The sequence below is a fragment of the Passer montanus genome, unplaced genomic scaffold (assembly GCF_014805655.1).
Source record: "Passer montanus isolate IOZ18808 unplaced genomic scaffold, ASM1480565v1 scaffold11, whole genome shotgun sequence".
Classification (NCBI taxonomy): Eukaryota; Metazoa; Chordata; class Aves; order Passeriformes; family Passeridae; genus Passer; species Passer montanus.
The window spans coordinates 21,516,492-21,537,541 of record NW_024357613.1 but is presented as its reverse complement, the minus strand read 5'-3'; the positions used below and the strand labels follow the sequence as shown (position 1 = coordinate 21,537,541).

At 39.4% G+C, this 21,050-nt stretch overlaps 1 protein-coding gene across 7 annotated transcripts in view; it reads right to left on the bottom strand.

The window, feature by feature from the left end:
* Positions 1 to 21,050, bottom strand: part of KHDRBS2 (KH RNA binding domain containing, signal transduction associated 2) — a 340,609-nt gene that overhangs the window by 268,913 nt on the left and 50,646 nt on the right. For all 7 annotated transcript variants that reach the window (XR_005629817.1, XR_005629820.1, XR_005629818.1 and 4 more), the window contains exon 2: positions 13,257 to 13,384. Coding sequence is in view for 1 of the 7 variants with exons in the window: in XM_039729259.1 (XP_039585193.1) it covers positions 13,257 to 13,384 (128 nt within the window). In the remaining 6 variants the exon portion in view is untranslated. The remainder of the gene's footprint in view (positions 1 to 13,256; positions 13,385 to 21,050) is intronic.

The window sequence follows — 21,050 nt, the reverse complement described above, 5'->3', positions numbered from 1 at the left end:
CAGCATTAAATGCTCTCAATTTAAAAAAATGCACTTTTACTGAGTGCCTCCCTTGAAAGCTGTGCACATAACAGTCTTCTCACATGTGGGTTTTGGGAAAATGCAGGGAACATAGCTGAGTGGGAATCCTTTCTAGCAGAATCCCTCTTCTCCTCTTCCATCCCCCTCTGACTGGAATGAAGGGACTTTTCCCACTGTTGTTCCAGCAGTGCCTTTAGCCAAACATGAAAAGCATGAAAGGGCAATGCATTCATAGAATTTTTATAGTTTCCAAAATACTTCAATGACTGATCACACTGATCAGTGACAAATAACAAGTCAAACAGTTTTCTCAGAAGTTATTTTTGAGTGTCCTTCCCCAGAACATGGCTATCAATGTTTCTGGTACCAGTTAATTCATCTCTTATGATACCATTTGCAATAGGAAATTCAAATTAATAGACGCCTCTTGTTATTAGTATTCATTTCCTTGTCTGACTATAAAGGTGTTTTGAGATTACGGCATTCCTAATACCTTAAAAATGGAAATAAATAATATATTATTTTATAACATTCTTGTTTCTTCATTGCAATGAATATCTCCTATTAAAAGTGATTTTTTTGGCAGTTTTCTCTTGACAGCTCTTACATGAAAGCAACCAAGTATATGCTATATAAATAGCTCTTTATACTGGCATCACTTTTATTAATTCCTCTCCCTGTTTTGAATGCCAGTTTTTTACAGTCGGAGAAAAAAAATGGGCCTTTTTCCCCTGTTGTTAATTCCTTAAATTCAAATGCTGTGTTCCTGAATAATCTAAAACACTAGTAAAAGGGTATCCTGGACAGAACTAAGAGTATTTTTACACCTGTGAGTCTTTCTTGGTATACCCAAATCACTTCTAAATTCACTACTTGCGTCGTGCTAACAAGAAAGACCACTAAATTTACTCAACCCACTGAGAAATCTGAGTCTTCAGTTGGCAATCCCTTATTGAACTCAAGAGCTATTGCAACTAGATTAATGGAGATTAAAAAAAAATGAAAACCTCCTAAAAAACCCTGCAAACCAGTTTAAAGATACTGTGTTTTAATGGGCTGCAGCCAAGTACAATTTGAATGCCCTCTATCTGGACAGCCTCTCTAGGCATCCAGCTCCTTAGCTTCACTGTTCCCATGCTGATAAAGTTTCTCCTTTTATCCAGCCTGAAAATCTCTTGTTCCAAGCTACACCTGCTACCTCTTATTCCCCCAAGAAGCACCATTGTGAAGTGTCTCCTCAACACCTTCCCTGCAGACAGTAGGGACGCAGCTCTTAGGTCCTCTGGAGATAACTCTTCCTCCTGGCTTATTCAGCCTCTTCACACAGAGCTCATGCTCCAGGCACTGGTGATCCTGGCAGTCCTCCTCTGAACTCATTTGTCTGCGTCTTCCTTATATTTGGAAAATTAAAATTAGACACAGAAATGTAGGCGATCATTTTCTACTGGCAGCAGATGAACACGTTGGTTGCCCTATCATCATTCCTTTCCCAGATTACATATCCCTTCTCATGATTGTGAAGAAAATCTCTGCAGTTTCACTCTAGAGCAGAGTCAACTTTCAGACTAAGAGGACAAATTCAGCATTTTGGAGCACTAATGCAGCCAGCTCTGCTCCTGAAGACACAACTGACTCCAGGCACTTGGTCTGTGAGCTTGAGCCTGAGCCTAACAAAACACATCCTTGCACATATATGGTGTGTTCTGGTAATTTGCTCCTAGGGAACAAAAATAGAATTTTCTCTCTTAATTGAAAAACAATCATGAGAGGATCTGTAGATTCTCTGCTCCCTGTATGTCATCCTGCCAGTATATCCATAAGAGAACACTTATTCTGTACCCATCATCCGATTATTTTTTCCTGAAAAGGAATCCTAAAAAAAAAAAAAAAAAGCAGAAAATATCTGAAACTTGAAAGCTTTGTTTTTGTTTTCCACTTTTCCCCCATCATCTCCTCTCTAATGATATCCCAAAAATTCTGATATTGAGTGCTCTGAAAGTCATCTTGCTTTTTCATGCTCGTATTATTTCTGCAATATCAAAAAATGTAACAAATGCAATTATATCTGAAAGAAATAAACTATCTCTTCTTGCAGAGGCTGGAAGAATAATAAAACATGATTTGTACTAGCACTAAGCTAATTACAGTGACACCATCCTGTGCTACAGTTCTGTTAGTGTCAGTGCTTACATTACAAACTCCTCATTCCAGGGTTTATAATTCTGCTTTACATTAGTGAGTGACTCTTCCAGGAGTGCACAACACAGTTGTTAATGGCTTCATTAGTGACACTTTCCTAAAAATGACTTAAATTTTAAATTACTTTTAAATTTTGTAACTCCTGTGTCTGCTACATGGTGTAAATCACAAGCAACTTGTAACTAAAGCAAGACAATTCAGCAAGACAAAACCCATCTAAAATGTAATTTATATGCTTGGACTTAAAAGTACTTACATTGCAAAGTTTAGAGACAATAGTATCTGTATATAATAACCATCCAAGACATGATATTATGGTTTTCTGGAAAACTGAGGTTTGTATTAAAGAAATATCTAAATAGCATAATGAGTAAAAAGAGAGTTTCATAAACAGCAAATGTCAGGTGATGTTTTGGCAATAAAGCCACGAAACATCAGTGTTTAAGTTTCATATGTGAACACATTTATCTAGAAAAATATGCTGTGATTTCTGGTATCTGTTAAAGTATTTGGATACCTTGGAAATCTGCAGATAACCTGCCCACTTCAATATGTTGATTATTTTTAGTCAACATGACAATTCACTGGACTTGCTTCACTGAGAATGCAGACTCCTGGGTCTGAAAATTACCAAAACAAAAAAGCACTGTCTTGCATCATGTTGGGACATGACATGACATAAAACATGGTCTTAATTATATCCACTTTCTTATTTATATATATAAAGGTAGTATCTGCTACCTTTATATATATAAATGTATACGTATCTGCTATCTGTATGTGAGTGACTGAGATAAAGTTTTACAGCTTACACTGAACGAATTCTATTTCTTCCAAATTCCACTTTCACTCAATCATAAACATAAGTATTTAAAGCAATGTGATAAGGAGCAGCCTAAGGCTATACAATCTGAAACAATATTCCCAGTATGTAAGAAAAAAAAAAAAAAACCAGCAATAATTCATTGCTGGTAAAAGCAGCAATACATTGTTCTCTTTCAGAAAAAAGGGGCTTTTTCTGGCTTTCTGCTACCCATCAGTTTTTTTTTTCTTCAATAAATGACAGAGAAATAACTTATCCAAAACCAACACTAGATTTCTTTAACTTCTGAGAAACATGTTTATTCTTATTATCATTATTGAACAAGTCTATATATAGCCTGTATAATTTTTCTTTTAATATTGCATTAAGCATTGCTTCAGTGAATTTTCCTTTGGTAAAATAAAGCAGTTGAAGAAGATCTAATTCTCCTTTGCTGAGCTGACATAGACAATAAACAGTCTGTCTCACCAGTAGATGGTTTATCAGCTTGGAAACCAGTGATCAGTGAGCAAATGGTGTGCAATTATGCTATGTATGCCATGGTGGACATTTCTGGTAGTAGAATAAGTCATAGGTGACAATATTTACCTTAGTGCTATCCACTCCTCATCTCAGTAACAGGATTATGATCTCAGAGGCTAAATAGAAACACATTTTTCCTATACTTGTCCCTTGTTTTAAATTCATCCTGTTGAAACAAAACTGTGACTTCATATCGCGGAAAAGTGACAGAAGAATTGTCTTCTCCTTGTCTTCTTTTAAGCATATGTGAGTGACAGAACTATGAATTGCTACATTTCTTGAAATGAAAGAGGGATGGCATAGTTTCCTCCCAGTGAGCAGTATTCTTCTGACTCACAATCCCAAACCACAGATATGTAACAGTTAAAAAGCCCCACAGATAACCTGTGGTAACCACAGATAAATTGGTGGTTCTACTGTTAATAGAAAATCTAATTCTATCAAGTGAACGTGCTTGAAATTGATTCTTTGTGCTCCTGAAAATGTTTATATATTGATCCTACTACCAAGCTAAGTAGGCTAAAAATGGAAGGCGTATTTTTAATAAGTTTTAAAAAAATACAAACACACACATATATATGTATGTATTCTAATAAAAACATGAAAGATAAATTTATGAAACAGATTTCTTCACTATTAGAGCATATTCTTTGCATTTGCATTATGTGAAAGTGTCACCTGTTTATTTTGCTTGCTCGATGTGAGTAAAAAAAAAAACAGGAAAGAAGGTGGCTGAGGTCAAACATGCTCTAGGCTAAACAGCATCTATTCAGCAAGTAAGAGCATTTTCAGCATAAATTTCTTTCATTACCATACTCCTCCATATAGCAACATGTTTTTAAAGTTTTCTGATGATGTGTGGGAAGCTTCAGAAACAGCAAGAAAGCCACCAAAATCTACGACGTTGCAAAGAAGTTATAAAACCATTCGAAGGATGGTCCTGAAGAGGAGGAAAACCCTGTCACTGAACTAACTGGTCCAGAAAATTCACACTCACTGTACTTGGAGCACACAGGCTCTGGAGAAGGCTGCTTGTATGTTCTTGTTGCTGTAATGGGCCTTCTCCTATGTGAGGAGACACACAAGACCCAAGGGGCCCTGTAATTTCCAAGCCTTTCACAGGGAATCAAGGCAAGGTGATCATCTTCCTTGTGCAGTCTTTTTCCCTAGTAACCATTGACCTCAAAGCTTGACTTCAGCTCACTTTGCAAGAGGAGGCTAATTCAAAGACAAGTAAGATCTTTGAAATTTGGACAACATATAGAGCTAGACAGAAGAATGTGTTCAAACTGAGGCAAAGGCTGTGCCTTATGCTCACGCATAGGAGATCAGAAAATCCATAGAAAATTACATTTTTGTCATTATATCCATTAGCAAAACATCAAATCAGAGCCCACAGCTAAGCAATAGACACAGACGAGCTCAAAAAGCTTCCTTAGCTCTGAAGTTCAAGGAACTGCTTGTGTACTTAGGTACCAACGAAACCTGAATTGTTCTGTGATGAGCTCTATTACCTCCTGTCTAGCCATTAGGTCCATTGCAAAAGGATCAAGGCAGGGTATTATCTCTTGTGTTAATATTTTATAAGTAATTTTCAAAAATTAGATGAGCATTATTATAAATTACATTAATGTCTCCTTTGAAGTGACCTTGTAGCACTACTTGAACAGAGGAAAAAGCCTGAAAAGCCACAAAACAGATTTAATCTTCAGCTTCAAGAGGTAAAAACATACTCCAGCAGTGTTTGTGTAAGAGAAAACAATATATTTGCTTTCAAGAACTGATTAGCCCACATAGATTCCGCACTTACAAAATGTTTGATCAGTTTACACTAGAGTAAAACAGGAAGAAATGACAGCTACCTGTTGCAGCAATTCTGAAGCACCCAATGTGCATATTTTCCATTAAATATTGGATCTTTTTTCAATGTTTGAAAGGAAGTAAATATTTATTTTAATAGCAACTTTAACAAGCTTCCAAAACATTCTTTAAACCCTACTTTGCTTAAAGTTATCAGTTTACTGTTCTTTCATTCTCTGCTAACACATAAGACTGTAACATTAAAAAATGTTCATGACATTTACAGTGCAATATTAAAAATATTACTATTATTATTAAAATATGTATATGAAATAGTACTACTAAAATAAGTAAAATCTCACATCCTATATGATAGCAGCATTTCAAATTGAAAAGCTGTATTGGATATGGCTAACTGGAGTCAATTTTCTTCATTACAGACAGTAAGGTGCTATGTTTGGGATTTGTGCCAGAAGAAGTGCTGATAGCACTACAATGTTCTACCTACTGCTTGCACACATTAAGAGTTTTTCAAATTTAAATTTCTGAGGATATAGAAAAGCCCATACTCAAAATAGAACCAATTTGCCATAAAGTCTTCTCCTCTACTGCCCTGCAATTTTAAGATGCTGATGTTATAAATGCTAACTAATGTAACTGGCAAATGATCCTCTTAAAAGCTAGAAGGAAAAAAAGTAGTAACAAGTCATCCAAACCTGATCACAAATAGGTGAGCTTTTTAATCAATACACAAATCACTGGCTTAGCTCTGTTCCTACTGAAGTCAAGAGTACTGTGAAAAATCTCACTCTAACTAACAGTTTGCTTTACAGTTCTCATGAAGCACAGGTCCAATCTGAAAGCTTTAGTAGATATGATTCACTGTGCATTTAGACACAAAGTTTAATTTTTACTGTTCACTACTTTTTTTAGTCCTTAAAAAGCAACACAGGTAAGTGGAAGTAAGGTAGATTCTATTTCTTACCATAAATCATCAACAGACTTGCTTGCTGAACTCCCCTCAGATTCCAGAAGCAGATTCCTTTGAAAATACTGAACTTGTACAGATGATACTGAAGACAAAATTTAGTCCTCAAATCATGCATTAATACCAAGAGCAGAGAAAGAAACAATTGCTGCTGTAGTTGCAAAGAAAACCTCAAGTATCTTTGGGTGCAGGTCGAGCAGATGTCCACAATCAGTCATATACAACCAGTGTACTATTAACATGAAATCATGCTCCTGATTAGAGCTGTTGGTTAAAAAGGGTGAGTTCCTGCCCACTCTCACACTTATTTTATTAAAGCAGTGTTATAAATTATGCATTTCTTTCCCACTCAGATAGGAAAAATAAAGAAGAACAGAGAGTAATATTCGAGTTTTGGTGGCCTAGAAAACATGAGTCATGACCAATACTCCAAATGGAGAGTGGCTAGGACTTGTCTGGATTTCACACAGTTGCTACCAGCTACCAACTTTCTCCTGCTCGTATTTTTATTTGTCCCATTTTCTACTTACATTGTGTTTTCTACACTGTCAGCTCCTTGGAGAAAGACCAGTGTACTTACTAGGTGTATTGTGTACAAAGGGTGTTTCCATCTTAGTTTTGGCGTTTGAGTGCCCCGAAATAGGAAATGGTAAATTCCAACTACTCTAAAGGTCTGCCTTGAAATATGGAAGGCAATACCACTCTAACAGCACTGAGTAAATCCCAGTAAATCACTAAGCAGCAATTTTGTGTCCCTGCTTGTAATTTTAAGAATGAGTTTAGGAAGAAAACAGTAAAGGATGAAGGCTGAACTATGCATTTTCATGTATAAATAAAGGGAAGTTATCACATGAATAATCTTTCACCATCATGCAATCACAAGCGGGGAAAGAAGCCCAAATGTTGGGAATATGTATTTGTACTAATTGTTTTAACTATGTTGATGTTGTTTTAATTACACTGCTAAAGATTTATACAGTCATGGATAGTTAAATGAAACAGAAAGGCAAATCTCTAAATTCTGTCTGGAATATTCTTTATTCTCTGCAGTCAAGAACAATTTTATGGAACAATTTTTAAAGAAGTCTGTACAGAGCAGCATTTCTCAGCATAATAAAGAAGGTAGTTAATGCTGTAGAGCTGATTTCAACAGCAGTGGTATGAAAACAAATGAAACACTAACAAAAATGGGGACAGAAATTATTGGTATATGATAAAAGGTATTTCTTGTAGCCATTCAAGAGATCCACAGGATTGGCATTGGCCCTAGAAGCGTTAGACTCAGGGTTCATTTCCTGAACTTACCTGGAAAAGGTAAAAAGAGAGATGGATGAAAGATCAGGTCCTAAGTAAGTCAGGAGGAAAAAAAACATTGTGTGAAATGTTTTCATGTATTTTACTGAAAATACAACTAAAGTATTTGTCTGGATTTTCCAAATGTCTGATGTCATTAAATGGAACAGAAGATTTGTATTTGTTTGGGTCTTGAGTACAATCAGAAATACTGAAAAACTGCACTGAATTATAGAATTGCACCACCTGCAAGAAAATTTCAGAGAAGTGGAATGAGATTTTAATGTTTAATAGTTTTTGCCTTTTCTCTCAGCTTAAGTACAGGAAGACAAATACTTTTCCAACTTTCCTCTCTTCAAATGTTAATATATTTCACTTCACTTTTCCTAATTAGTTGGACAGTTCATACAGAAGTGATTTAAAGAAAATATCTTGGTTACAGCTATTTATTTGAAGCAGAAAAGTCAACAATACTCAAAAACTATTATTCAAATTTTGAAATATTTCTGCTGGTCTATCTGAAATATAGTTAATTATCAAAATTGAAACTATATATTAATAGGGAATTTGGTAAGAAGCAGAACTGAGATATTAGAAAATGCAAAAGATCCTTCTTCTGATGTCCGAGTGCTTAATAGAGCCTGGGCTTTCACCACTGAATAACACTTATTCAAGTATCTTTTAATTAGATTTTTATAAACCTTAAGTACTAGAACACTTTATATAATTTTTCTGGAACAATTTTCTGTGTATCAGTGACTCCAGAAATTAAAATTTAATAAAAAAATCAAATAATAATAAATTCCAGATTAAATACAGCACATAAAGAAGTTTTTGCCCCTATTATTCCTGGTGCTGTGTAGATCAGAAATTCTGAGTGACTATTACACTTGAACATGAAAATTGAATTGGCCTCAACTAAAAAGGAATTTTGAAATTTCCCCACACATTTATAAAGCAGAAAAGCATTATTTTGTTACAAAGATGCATGTTCAGTTTTTTCACTAAGACCAGGTAGGGATAGAAATCTTGCAAGATATATGCAAAAGCATTCTTTATTTATACAACTATTTGCAGGATCAATTTCAGTAAAACGCACTTCATGTAAATTAATAATTTTCTGCCTTCCAATGTTCAGGCTTCTTTTTAAATAACTCAGTTGAAATACAGAACCAGTAAAATATTTATTTAGTCCGGCATCAGTCTAAATTCCAGGGTCTTGCAAGTATAAAGGCTTTTCTTGTCTTACACAGGAGGAAAAAAATACTGGCAAGGCAACTAAAAATCTCCATTCTGCAGTTAGCTTAGCTTTTTCCTCTTATTAAAATGTTAGAGTTTTCATAATCTCCTGAAACATCTACAGGATTAGTGAAAGATCAAATGTTCCTCCTGCCTTATGCAACAAAAGGTACTTATTTCATTCAAACAATATAAATTACAGAGAGAAGTCATGGCTAACTCATTCAGCTCACTGACAGCACAGGTCCCACTTCCCTTAGAAATTTCCTATTTTCTTGTCATTCCATTTAATGGACATATTGGCATATCTTATTCTTCATATCTTAAAAGTGAACTAAACACACAAATCACCTGCAGATTTAATATGAAAACAGCTGCTTTGAAAGCACAACAGCAACCATCAGGTTTGAGAGAAACAACACATGAAAGAATGAGAATGCTAAGTAAACATCATGTTACTTGTCTGAGTTAGATGTTAAAGACAGAATAAAACCAGAAAACTTTACCCTTCACAATGAATTGTTTAGCACTGCTGAGTTTGTCTAAGTTATTTGCATGAAGTCATGAGCTGGGGTAGAGATCACTTTCTTCGAAGTCTGGAGCTGCGTTTTGCATTTGTGCTGAAAACAATGTTGATATAATACAGATGATTTTGGTATTGCTGAGCAGCATTTACTGTGTCAAAGGTTTTCTGCTCCTCATCCCACCTGACCTGCGAGGAGGCTGGGAGTTCTCAAGAAGTTGGGAGGACACACAGCTGACCCCAGATACCAATGGGATATCCCAAACCATAGTGGCATGACTAGCATATAAGGGTGGGAGAAGGAGGAGACATTTGGAGTGACAGCATTTGTCTTCCAAAGTCACCACAAAACATGATAGGCCCCTGTTCTCTGGAGATGATTGAATACCTGCCTATCCATGGGATGCAGTGAAGACATTCCTGATTTTGCTTTACTTCCATGCACAACTTTTGCTTTAGCTATTAAAGTCTCTTAGCCCACTCTCACTATTCCATCCCTCTCCCATCCTACTGGTGCATGAGTGAGTGAGTATCTGCAGGGGGCTTGGTTGCTGCTTGAGGTCAAACCAAAACAGATGCACTGCAATATTTAAGACTTTTATACACATACTGTTTATTTTTAACTTGTCAGCTATTTCATATATTTGCACTCATAGAAAACAAAAGGAAGCAAAAGAAATTAACAAACTGAGCCATTCCTTAATGGCTGAAACCCAGCTAAGCTGAAGCCAGGGATAATGAGGGCAGAATTTCACCAAAGTCAGCAATATTTTAATTTACAATGTGTACTGGACAAATTTGCAAACAAAAACCTCCTATTTTATGTGCTCCATGAAGCTAAAGCTTTAAACAAGCTCTCAACTTCTTAAACTATGCAAAGGAACAAATTTGCAAAGCCCAGTTTAGATGCTCCGTAAACAAGTTATCACAGAAAAAGGTAGGAACTACAGAAAACAGCAGAAACCAAACTACAAGTAAGTAAATGGCAAAAATTTTTATTGCCATGCAAATGACAAAGTTTCCCACCAAGCATCTAAACTGACATTTTCATTTTTCAGGAACAAGATAATTTCAGATTTCTGGCGTTTTTAAAAAAAATTTTAAATAACCCTACTCTTTTCCCATATCTGATGTATTTGAAATAAATTCACACTGATCAGTGCTGAAGTATTTTTAAACAAATCCTGAGGTATTTTCATTAAAGTCTTAGTTGGAATTCACATATCACAAAAGTTAAAAAAAAGGCTTTATGGGACAGAAAGAAGGACCAACAAAGACATTGCATCACTGTTTCAAGAGAAATTTTGACTGCATTAAAAATATTTGCTGCGTAGTGGAGTATGTGTAAATGAGATGCTGTTTTTACCTGGGCTGCTGGTATTTAAGATTATTAATCTCAGAAAAGATCATTGCTGAAGTATCAACTAATGCCCCATCTCTATTTCAGATCCCTGTTTCAGAGCAGAGGACAGAGGCCTGTGTCTTTACCAGTGGTACCATAAGACAGCTGTTGCTAGTCACAACCTTTCATATTCTTTTCCTGTTGTCTGCACCAGACTGTGGACACTTGAGTAGAGACAATTTTATAAGACTTATTCTGCAACTTCAAGAACTATTTAGCCACTAGAAGCCTTTTGTGTTAACTTTTGCTCAAACCTTAAAATGCTGCTGCTGACTCTACAGCTGTCATTGAAGCTTAGCCTACAGACCATAATAAATTTTTAGGCCAAAGGTTCCCTTGGAGCAATTTGTATTTTTACATGAAGTTAAAGTAAGTGCAAATGTCTTCCAAGAGCTGCCCTCATTCCCAAACAGAGTCTGTAAACTGTTGTTTTACATGGTTTTAACTGGGAGAGATTTTCTTCAACAATTTTATACATTTGGACACTTTCTGCATATTTACAGAATCCTGCTAACCTAGCAATGCCCAAAAAATCTTGTCAGCAAACAATGACTGCCCAAACAGAGTCTGTAAACTGTTGTTTTACATGGTTTTAACTGGGAGAGATTTTCTTCAACAATTTTATACATTTGGACACTTTCTGCATATTTACAGAATCCTGCTAATGCAATGCCCAATGCCTAGCAATGCCCACAAAATCTTGTCAGCAAACAATGACTAAATGATTTAAAATAATGTTATTTCAAATAGAAATGACTCCTACATGAAAACATATGGTAATTATCTTAACTGTTTATAAATACAAGTCTGATCAACTGCTACTATTAACATATTCTAAAAAATATATAATACTAATCCTCTTAATTATCTTCTACTTTTTTTCATCATTCATAAAGCAAGCTGAAGCAACTGCTGTGTGCTGATTTGACTAATGTATACAATTATCCAGAAAAGACAAGACACTAGATCACAGCAATCAGCTGTTTGACACCAAGTGCAAATGCAGTCCTTGAAAGATAGTTACTAGAGACAGTATCAGGAAACCTACAGTTCTGGGAATAGTTCCATGCCAAGCACAGAATATTGCTAGCAAATCAATGACAGAAACCCTGCAAGAGATTATTCTGCATTACTGAATAAGTATTTCATTTCTATCACACTGATTTCTTTTGCTCCACCACTCAAAAGCTGTAAAAAATGCCTTATATCTTTTACTTTTCATTAATATGACATGTTCATCAAAGTAAATGAAGCTAATTTAATCACATTCAGGTGCTATATTGGATAGATGATAGTGTTTTGTCTTTCAAATAGTTTGTCTTTTATTCTAGTACCTTCATCAAACAGTATTCTGAATAATTATCACACTGCTGTTACGAAGTTACAGCACTATTACATCCTGACTAAGAACTTCAGGTCACCTACAGCATTTACACAAAATACCACAAATCAAGCCAAAGCACCTCAGGCTATGCAGCAAGAAAGTAATTCCTTATAGCACTGTATGTGTTTCTAAGGTCTTTACTATTTTGATTATTACATTATCTCAGTTTTACATTCACTAGTCAGGAGGTAAGTGTCAGCTGGAATCATTGAATCTCAATTTTTTTTTACACCTTTCATTTTGTTTGATGAGCTTTTTACCTATTGAAATTTATTGCTGTAATGAAAGTATAAAGCAAAAAGCTCAAAGTGTAATCGAGGCTAATGGTCAACCATGCACCATATGATAATAAATCAGCAAGGAAAAAATAGTCCGGAGACAAACAGAGATGTTTGTCATTTCAGTATGAATACTATTGGAGAAACTGTTTATGTGAAATTAAAAACTGTACAAGAAAACCAAACAAACACCCAAGTTCCAAAAAAACCCAATATTCTCTTATAAAAAAATAAAACCAAAAACTTCCCATAAGCAGCTAGATTTTGCAAGAAATAAAATCCTTTTCCTGCATTAAAGTATGTAACAATGAGAACTAATAAGAAAGTCTTAGATGCTAAAACATTGTCAGTCACAGCCTGCAGTAATCCTGACACGATCTTTTGAAACTTACTACACCTGAGAAAATCCCCCAACCCTTCTATGAGGAAGCTTTTCGGAGTTGCTGGAACATTTTTTTCTTGGGCAACAGCTATTTTATTTTATAAAAGGATGATATATGTAAAAAAAAAAAAAGAAAAAAAAGGAGAAAGAAAAACTCAACAGCATAAGGACAAAATGTACCTGAACGTGAAAAAAAATCTCATTCACTTTAATTGCTTTTCTGAAAGGCCCTGAGACAGGAGCTAAAACATGTAACACTAATGGATATATTTAAATAGGAGCTTTTTTTGTTTTTACTACCACAAAGCCTACACATTATGACTCAATAAAAATGGTTGTGTATAACTTTTTCATCATTATATTAATAAATATTAAACAAGTGTTAGACTAGATTTACAGTACCTTTGGATATTGTTTGACAGGGATCAAAACCCTCTCTGACAGCTTTATGTTTTTGTTACTGATAACATCAAGGTATTTCTTTTCTTCATCTTCCTTCTTGCCTTCGGAACCCTGAAATTTTTCCATTTCTGAAAAATATCACAAAATAGAACAATCAGTGACATAGCAACTGTCATCCTTAGGAAGTTTCAACTTACACATTCCGACCCAGACCGAGCACTGAACACCTGTGCTTCTGCATTCACGTGACAGGGACTGCTGTCTTTAAGAGAACCTGGACTCTCAGCAGTGCTGAGAGGCAGAGGTGACAGTCCACAGGGCACACTCCACAACTAATTCTTCCCCAGCTGAAAGGGAAGCCAAATGATCTCAGCAGGAGCAGGAACAGACGAGGCTTACAATTCCAGCTGTCAGTCTTTTAAAGGGAATAACATATCACAGCTCAATGCTTTTTGTAAATGTGACCTGCCAGAACTAAGCTGGATTCTAACTGCAATAGCTAACTTTCAGTACAAATACTAGAAAACTGAAGAAACTTCTTGCTGTTACTGAGTTTTCATTCAAATACTTCTGAATCAGTTAAAGATAATGAAATGAAGTTAACCCTTGCCCAAAAAAATTATTCTATTATTAGTAGAATAGTTCTGCATTCTTTATTCCCTAAAGCTCTATAACCAATGGATAACAACAAGTAATTAAATTCATCATCCTGCAAAGGGCACCTTACACAGTGCCTGAGAGCTCCCTGACAGTACAGGTACTATAGAAAAAGCTGCTTTTGCAGTAGTGACATTGTTGACAGCACAGAAAATGGCAATGCTTATAATGAGCTAATTATAACTGAATTATAGCTGAAAAGGGACAGCTGTGGGTCTCAGAAACATGCTGTTTCAGGGATGTGAAAGCAAGAGTGGAAAGGAGGAACACAGCCACAGCACACTCTAACATTCATACACAAGTTTCTTTGACTTACAACAAGCATAAAGAGAAAATGTGTAGAAAAGAACAGCCCATGACATGATTTGTTAATAAATGTTTATGCTGCTTTTATGAGATCAAATAATTTATTTAAAGCCTGCACCAACAGACAGTTCTCTAATGTTACAGTAATAAGATTTTTTAAAACCTCCCAGAGAATACACCTAAAAGAGCTCAGATGGGATACACATTCAATAATTTAGGATTAAAAAGTTATTTACAATCACTAAAAGCATCAGAAGAACATTTCATTATTGTAAAATACTTGAACACATGTAAAAAAATATGGTATGTTGCATCCAGTGGAAGATTAATCCGGAAAGCAGCAAGCATCAAATTAAGTAAAATACTCATTTTGAGCAGGTTTAATAGATAAAAAGTTCTTTGACAACAGATACAATGCAATTATACAAAGGAATGGGCTATGGGGACTATAGATAAAGAGAGGACCTTTTTGGTCTTTATATAGAGGGGAGAGACAAAGGCGCATAAAGAGGGAAGAGTGTTACAAACACAGTAAGTACTAAATGAAATAAAGGAATTTCCCAAATGTATTGTGAACACAGCACTAAATTAGGTAATTCTAAAAGGCAGGTGGGGAATGTCAATCTACACGTACACATATATTTCACTAGAACCATGGAAGTTTAAACTGGAGAAGACCTTTAAGGTGATCAAGTTCACCTATTAATCAAGCTCTGCCAAGTCCACCACTAAACTACATCCCTAAGAGCCACATCTACACGTCTAAAGTGTCACATCCACACATCTACATCTTTCAAATATTTCCAGGGACAGTCATTTCACCACCTCCTGAGGTAATCTGTTCCAATGTTTGGTAACTGTTTCTGTGAACACATGGTTCCTGCTGTCCAACCTGAACTTCTCCTGACACAGCCTGAGGCTATGTCTTCTCATCCTGTCACTAGCTGCCTGGGAGAAGAAACCAACCCCCACCTGACTTAACCTCCTTTCAGGTAGTTGAAAAGAGCACTGAAGTCCCCCCCCAAGCCTCCTTTTCTCCATGCTAAACAACCACAATTCCTTCAGATGCTCCTCATCAGATCTGTGCACCAGACCCTTCCCCAGCTCTGCTGCCATTCTCTGGACTCGCTCCAGCCCCCCAGTGTCTTTGTGAGGGGCCCAGAAGTGGACGTAACACCCAAGGTGTGGCTTCACCAGTGCTGAGTACAGGAGAACAATCACTGCCCTGGTCCTGATGATCATCTATTGTTGACACAGGCAAGGATGCCATTGGCTTTAGAAACAATTAAACTCTTTCTCCTGGAAAGCTGAAGATACTTTAAAGTCTGCATGGTCAGCAGAGATGGGCACTAAAGAATAGGACAAAACGCTCCACTTTGAATCATCTACCAGGCCTTGTAACCAGTGCCAGCCTTGTGCTTTTTTTCAACTGAGAGTACCTGGAAGTTTTGGATTCAAAGTGGCATCTTTGCTGAAGCTAATGAAAGACTACTTCAGCTGGGCTTATCAGACTTATGTGAACATGAGTTTGTTTATCTACCAAGACTGAGGCAAGCTGTGGCACTTAAATTGGTTTCACTCCATGACGAGGGCTGAGCTCTAAACCCAGAAGAGCCAATCCCAGCTTATTATGGGACGCACAAGAAAGAGCAGCGGGGAGTTGAGTTTCCTCCAGGGAATGAAAGGCAACAAAGAGCCCATTTCAGGGGAGGTCCCACAGCACTTAAGGTCAAACACAGAGAGAGAAGCAAGTGATAAGGGATTGTGATGAGGGCCAGGCTGTGAGACCAGAACTACAGCAGAAGGCAGGTGGGACACTGGGGACATCAGGTTTCTGAGAGGAAGCAGTGCCAGCTAGCCCATGACCACAGCCAGAAAGCTTTTGAGTATCTTCTCCAAGGAGGGAAAGTCCACAAGCACCCTGACAGTGCTTGGTCACCCTCACAGTAAAAAAATTCCCCAATATTTAGAGAGAAGTTCTGTGTTCTGGGCACCCCTGACAAGAGCCTGGCTGTGTCTTCTTTGTACCTTCCCTTCAGTTATTGGTATACATTGGAAAAGATCCTCTATGGAGACTTCTGCCTGGAGGCAGCACTCCTAGCCCTGTCCTCGTAGAAGAGATGGTCCTTGTGAACCCTTACTTGACACTCTCCAGTATGTCCATCTCTACTTATGCTGGGGAGACGCACACTGGACACTGTTCCAATGGAGTATCACCTCTGTTGATTTACAACATTGACTGAGGAGTAAGAAATGCCTTGAGCTGGTTTCTTTGCAAAACAGAACACAGGGTTGAATATGATCAGTGTAACCTGTGAATTTATGTAAAAAATATGGCATTACAATTTTACTTGACAGTGGAGCAGCCATGTAAGATGAGCTATTGTGGAAGTGTCCATTCCTTAGGGCTGGAGTTTGTGTCTTCTGGGTGTGGTCCCTGAAAGCCCCACAATGTCACCAGGGAGTCATTGTGACACATGTGACAACAAGCCTTTTGGATGCTTGGGGAAGCCCCAAAAGGCCACGGTGTCTGGCCTCCTCCACTGGGGAGAGACATCTGAATGTGGTGGGAGAAAGGAGCCCCATCCCATTGTGTGCTTTCTCAGGGCACAGAGAAGATTTGCTGGACAACAACACTGACAGGGCCTGGGTGCTGGTCCCATTCTGCCATGCAGTCAGGCTCTGTCTGCAGCTGCTGACAGGCCAGGAATTCCTTTCCTAGCCTCTCAGCTCCTGCCTGCACATATCAGACAGGTTAGTTACCATCCTGCCTCAAGAGCTAAGACACCCAAGTGTCACTCATCTACCCCAGGATGGTCTCTGGCATTAGTGGCAGCCCAAGCGCTGTCCTGAGGCAGAGTACGCAGTTCTTTAATACTCAACTTTGGTAGCTTTGCTGCTGGCTACAGATTGTGTCCCCAGCACCAGGGAACACATCAGCTTATCTCTCTGGTTTGCAGGGCAAAATGGCCTCAGAGAAAGAAGATTTGGCAGAAAGCAGCTCCTCTTCCCCTGCTGCCAGCACCATCCAGGTGTCCCGGGCTGCACGTCCAGGTGCTTCAGAGAACCTAAGGTGCCCAATCTGCCGGGCCGGCATTAATGACCAAGCCTTTGTGAGCTGGCGTTGGCACCCTTTCTGTTTTTACTGCATGGTGGAGTAGTTCCACACAAGAGTGGAGGGCCTGATATGCCAGTCACCTTTCCCACATACATTCCACAGGGCGGAAGACAGTAACTCTGAGGTGCACTCTATCGAAGAGTCCATCAGCTCGGCCAGCCATACTCAAGCAGAGCAAGCTGGATCCCACTCAGCAGAAAGAGGTCAGCATAATTCCCCAGGACACCAGCGCCGCAAGTCTTACAGTAGAAGATGTGATGGTAGCCGTGGTGGCAGCCGTGGGGGCAGCCGTGGGGGCAGCCGTGGCAGGGCCCAAGTGAAGAGCCGAAGCAGGTATCCAAGGAGGCATCACGATGGCCGTGCCAGGGTCCAGCAGGCCCAAAGCTACAATCACTCAAGCAGCAGGAGACGGCAGCAGAGCAGGGCTCGGAGCACTGCTCGTGACAAGCACCAAAGGACCGAACGGCACGCCCATGCCCTCTCAGGGAGGCGTAAGCGCCGTAGGCAGGAATACCAGGTTTCTTTCATAGAACCGAGGGCAGTAAGGAGCCGATCCCGGCAGAGGTCGCGCAGATCTTCCAGCCAAACACTGAGGGAGTATCTAAGGGAGATGGAACGCGATGAGGGACGAGCTCTAAGGCATGACTGCTACATCCGTGCGTCTTCAGGGAGGAGCAGGCGCCAACAGCGAGGACGCCGGCTTTCTTACAGAGAACGGCAGGTGACAAGGAGCCGAACCCCAGGGAGGCTCCGCAGCACACTGCCTCTGAAGGACAATCCAAGGAGGACAGAATGCTATGAGAGACAGATTGAACAGGGCATTCATGCCTCTCCAAGGCGGAGTGAGCGCCTTCAGCAAGGACACCAAGTTTCTTTGATCGAACCACAGGTGTCAAGGAGCCAATCCCGGGGGAGGTCCCGCAGCACACAGCACCAAACACTGCGGGAGAATCTAAGGAGGATGGAACGTGACATCCTAACCTCCACGGAGTTGAGTCAGCGCCATCAGCGGAGACGCCAGACTGGTTTCACTGAATCACAGGTGGCAAAGAAGTGATCCCCATGGAGGTCCCGCAGCCATGCTGGGCACAAGCCTGGTAGCACACACTACCAACAAGGGAAGTACTGAATGCCCCGATACCAGTGTCAGGAATTATACTACTTTAGACAAAAACAGCCCCTACTAACAATTGTAAAAATAAAGTAAAATCAAATACTCAAGCCTGGGGCTAAGGATCTATTCTCCATCAAAAAATGCATCTGAAAATCTAACTATACTCTTGCAAAGCCTTTTTAGGTTAGGAGGATAACAGGCATGAAACTTCAGTGCTGCTTTTGTCATTCTGTTCTAAGGTACCCACCTGTATATAAAATGGGGTACTGAACATTTTTTATGGGGGTGCCTTTCTATCTATATTGGGTTTCCACAGTGTGATCAACTTTTTTTGTCCTTTTTTCTCTAGTACCAAAGACACCAACAACTTATTAGGAAATCTCTTGTCCTTCCACACCTGTTTTTTTACACTTCATCCCAAGCATCCCCCAGAGTAACTTCTGCTGATATCACTCTTCTCAAAATGTAGCAGTGAACAGTAAAGTCAATTTACAATTACTCTTCCTCAAAGGCACTGCCTGTAATGCCAATCCAAAACGAATGTCTGATAGAAAGCCTCTGAAAAGCTTTTGCTTTTCCTTCTTTAAAAAATTTAAAAATAAACCCCAAAGTCTTCATGGAGAAATTTTCCCCTGTACTATGCTCTGTACAAAGCCTCAGGTTTAATGCCCAGCATGGCACCACAGGCTACAGGCTCTTCAGACCATGGCCAAAGACTACCAAAGTAAACAAAAAACAGTGTTGTGTCAAGAACTGCTACTTTCAAGAAGACTGAAGCAAAAAGAGCAGTTTTCTCAAAAGACAGAGGCAATACATTAATTACTGGAGCAAGACAAGCTGTATTCAATTTTTGTATTGAACTACAGTTGACTGCTATGTACACTCCTTGTGTCACTCCATGACTAGTACCATCACAGACAAGAAGCAATAAGACAGTCTCATGAAGGAATCCAGGCCAGGATCAAGCTGCCAACTTGCTGGCTCACAGCACTGACGTGCAGCTAGTTGCTTCAGCTGTAAATTTTGACTTGCCAACTGCAAACACTATGGTCACTTGTCCACACACGTTACAAAAACAGAACCAATGCCTTTAATGAGATGTTGCACTCATTGCACTCCTCATGCTTGTGTTTAGCTTGTTACTTTTCTGTGCAGTCAGTGGTAAATCTCCCAAGGGAACAGAGGTGGCTGCCACATGGACAACTGAATTGTTGGAGAAAAACCTGGCTCTTCATGAGCATATGGAATCATCCAAACCTTCCCATGTCATGAAATCTGGAGGGGCTTTCTTAGCTTGAGTGTGTTTTGAGTCACAGAACCACAGAACCACGGAGGCAGGAAAGGACCTGCAGAGAACCATCTAGTGCAAGCTCCCCTGCTCAAGCAGAGTCACTAAGAGATGGTGGCCACAGGACTACAGCCACACAGCTTTTGAGTACATTCCAGCACATGTCAAAAAGATCAGTCACCATCCTGCCCTGAGAGCAGGAACATGCCAACACACCACTGTCACTCATCTGCACCAGGATGGTCCCTGGCACTGGTGGTACCCCAAGTGCTGTCCTGACACACAGCAGGCAGTTCTTTAATGTTCAACTCCCGCAGCTTTGCTGCTGGCTGCAGACTGTGTTCCTAGTGCAGGGGAACGTGTGCCACTGCTTACAGAAAGCTATAGGCAGTAGAGGATTTTGTGACCAGCTGTATTAGATCTGCATGGCCTGGTTTTGGAAGTAGAGAGAGCTACAGGGGTGGCTCCTGTGAGAAACAGCCTGAAGCTTCCTCAGTGTTTAGCAGAGCCAATTCCTGGTGGCTCTAAAGATGGACATGCTGCCAGCCAAGATTGGGACAACTATAAGTGGTGGTAATGTCTCTATGATAGCATGTTTAAGAAGAAACAAAACAAAAATGGTGGGGCAGTCATAATCACAGCCAGAGAAGAGCAGAGTAAGAAAATGTTAGAAGAAAAACTATGCAGACACCAAGGTCAGTGAAGAAGGAGGAGCGGGAGATGCTCCAGGCACCAGAGCAAAGATTCCTCTGCAGACTGTGGTGAAGGTCATGGTGAAGCAGCCTATGATGATCCATCAGGATGAAGAGATCCACTCACAGCACATGGAGAAGCCTCACACCAGAGCAGGTGGATACCTGAGAGGAGGCTGTGACTTTATGGAAGACCTGAGGTGAGAGGGACCCATGCTAGAGTAGCCTGTCCTTGAAGGGACTGCATCTCATAGAAAAGTTCCCCAGTTTGAGGGGAACTGTTGCCTGTGGGATGGACTCACATCGCAGCAGTTCACAGGGAGCAGCTCCTTGTGAGGTGGACACGTGCTGGAAAAGTTCAGGGAGAACTGTTTCCCATGGGAGGGATCCATGGTGCAGCAAGGGAAGGATTCCTGTCCCTGAGAAAAAAGCTATGGGTGATGAACTGACCCTAACTCCCATTCCCTGTCTCCTTGTGCCACTGGGGTAGGAGGTAGAGCTGGGAAGGAGGGGGGCAGGGTGGGGGCAAGGTGGTTTTAGGGTTTTATTTTACTTCTTATTATCCTGCTCTGATTTTGTTACCAATAAATTCATATCTCTAAGTTGAGCCTGTTTTGCC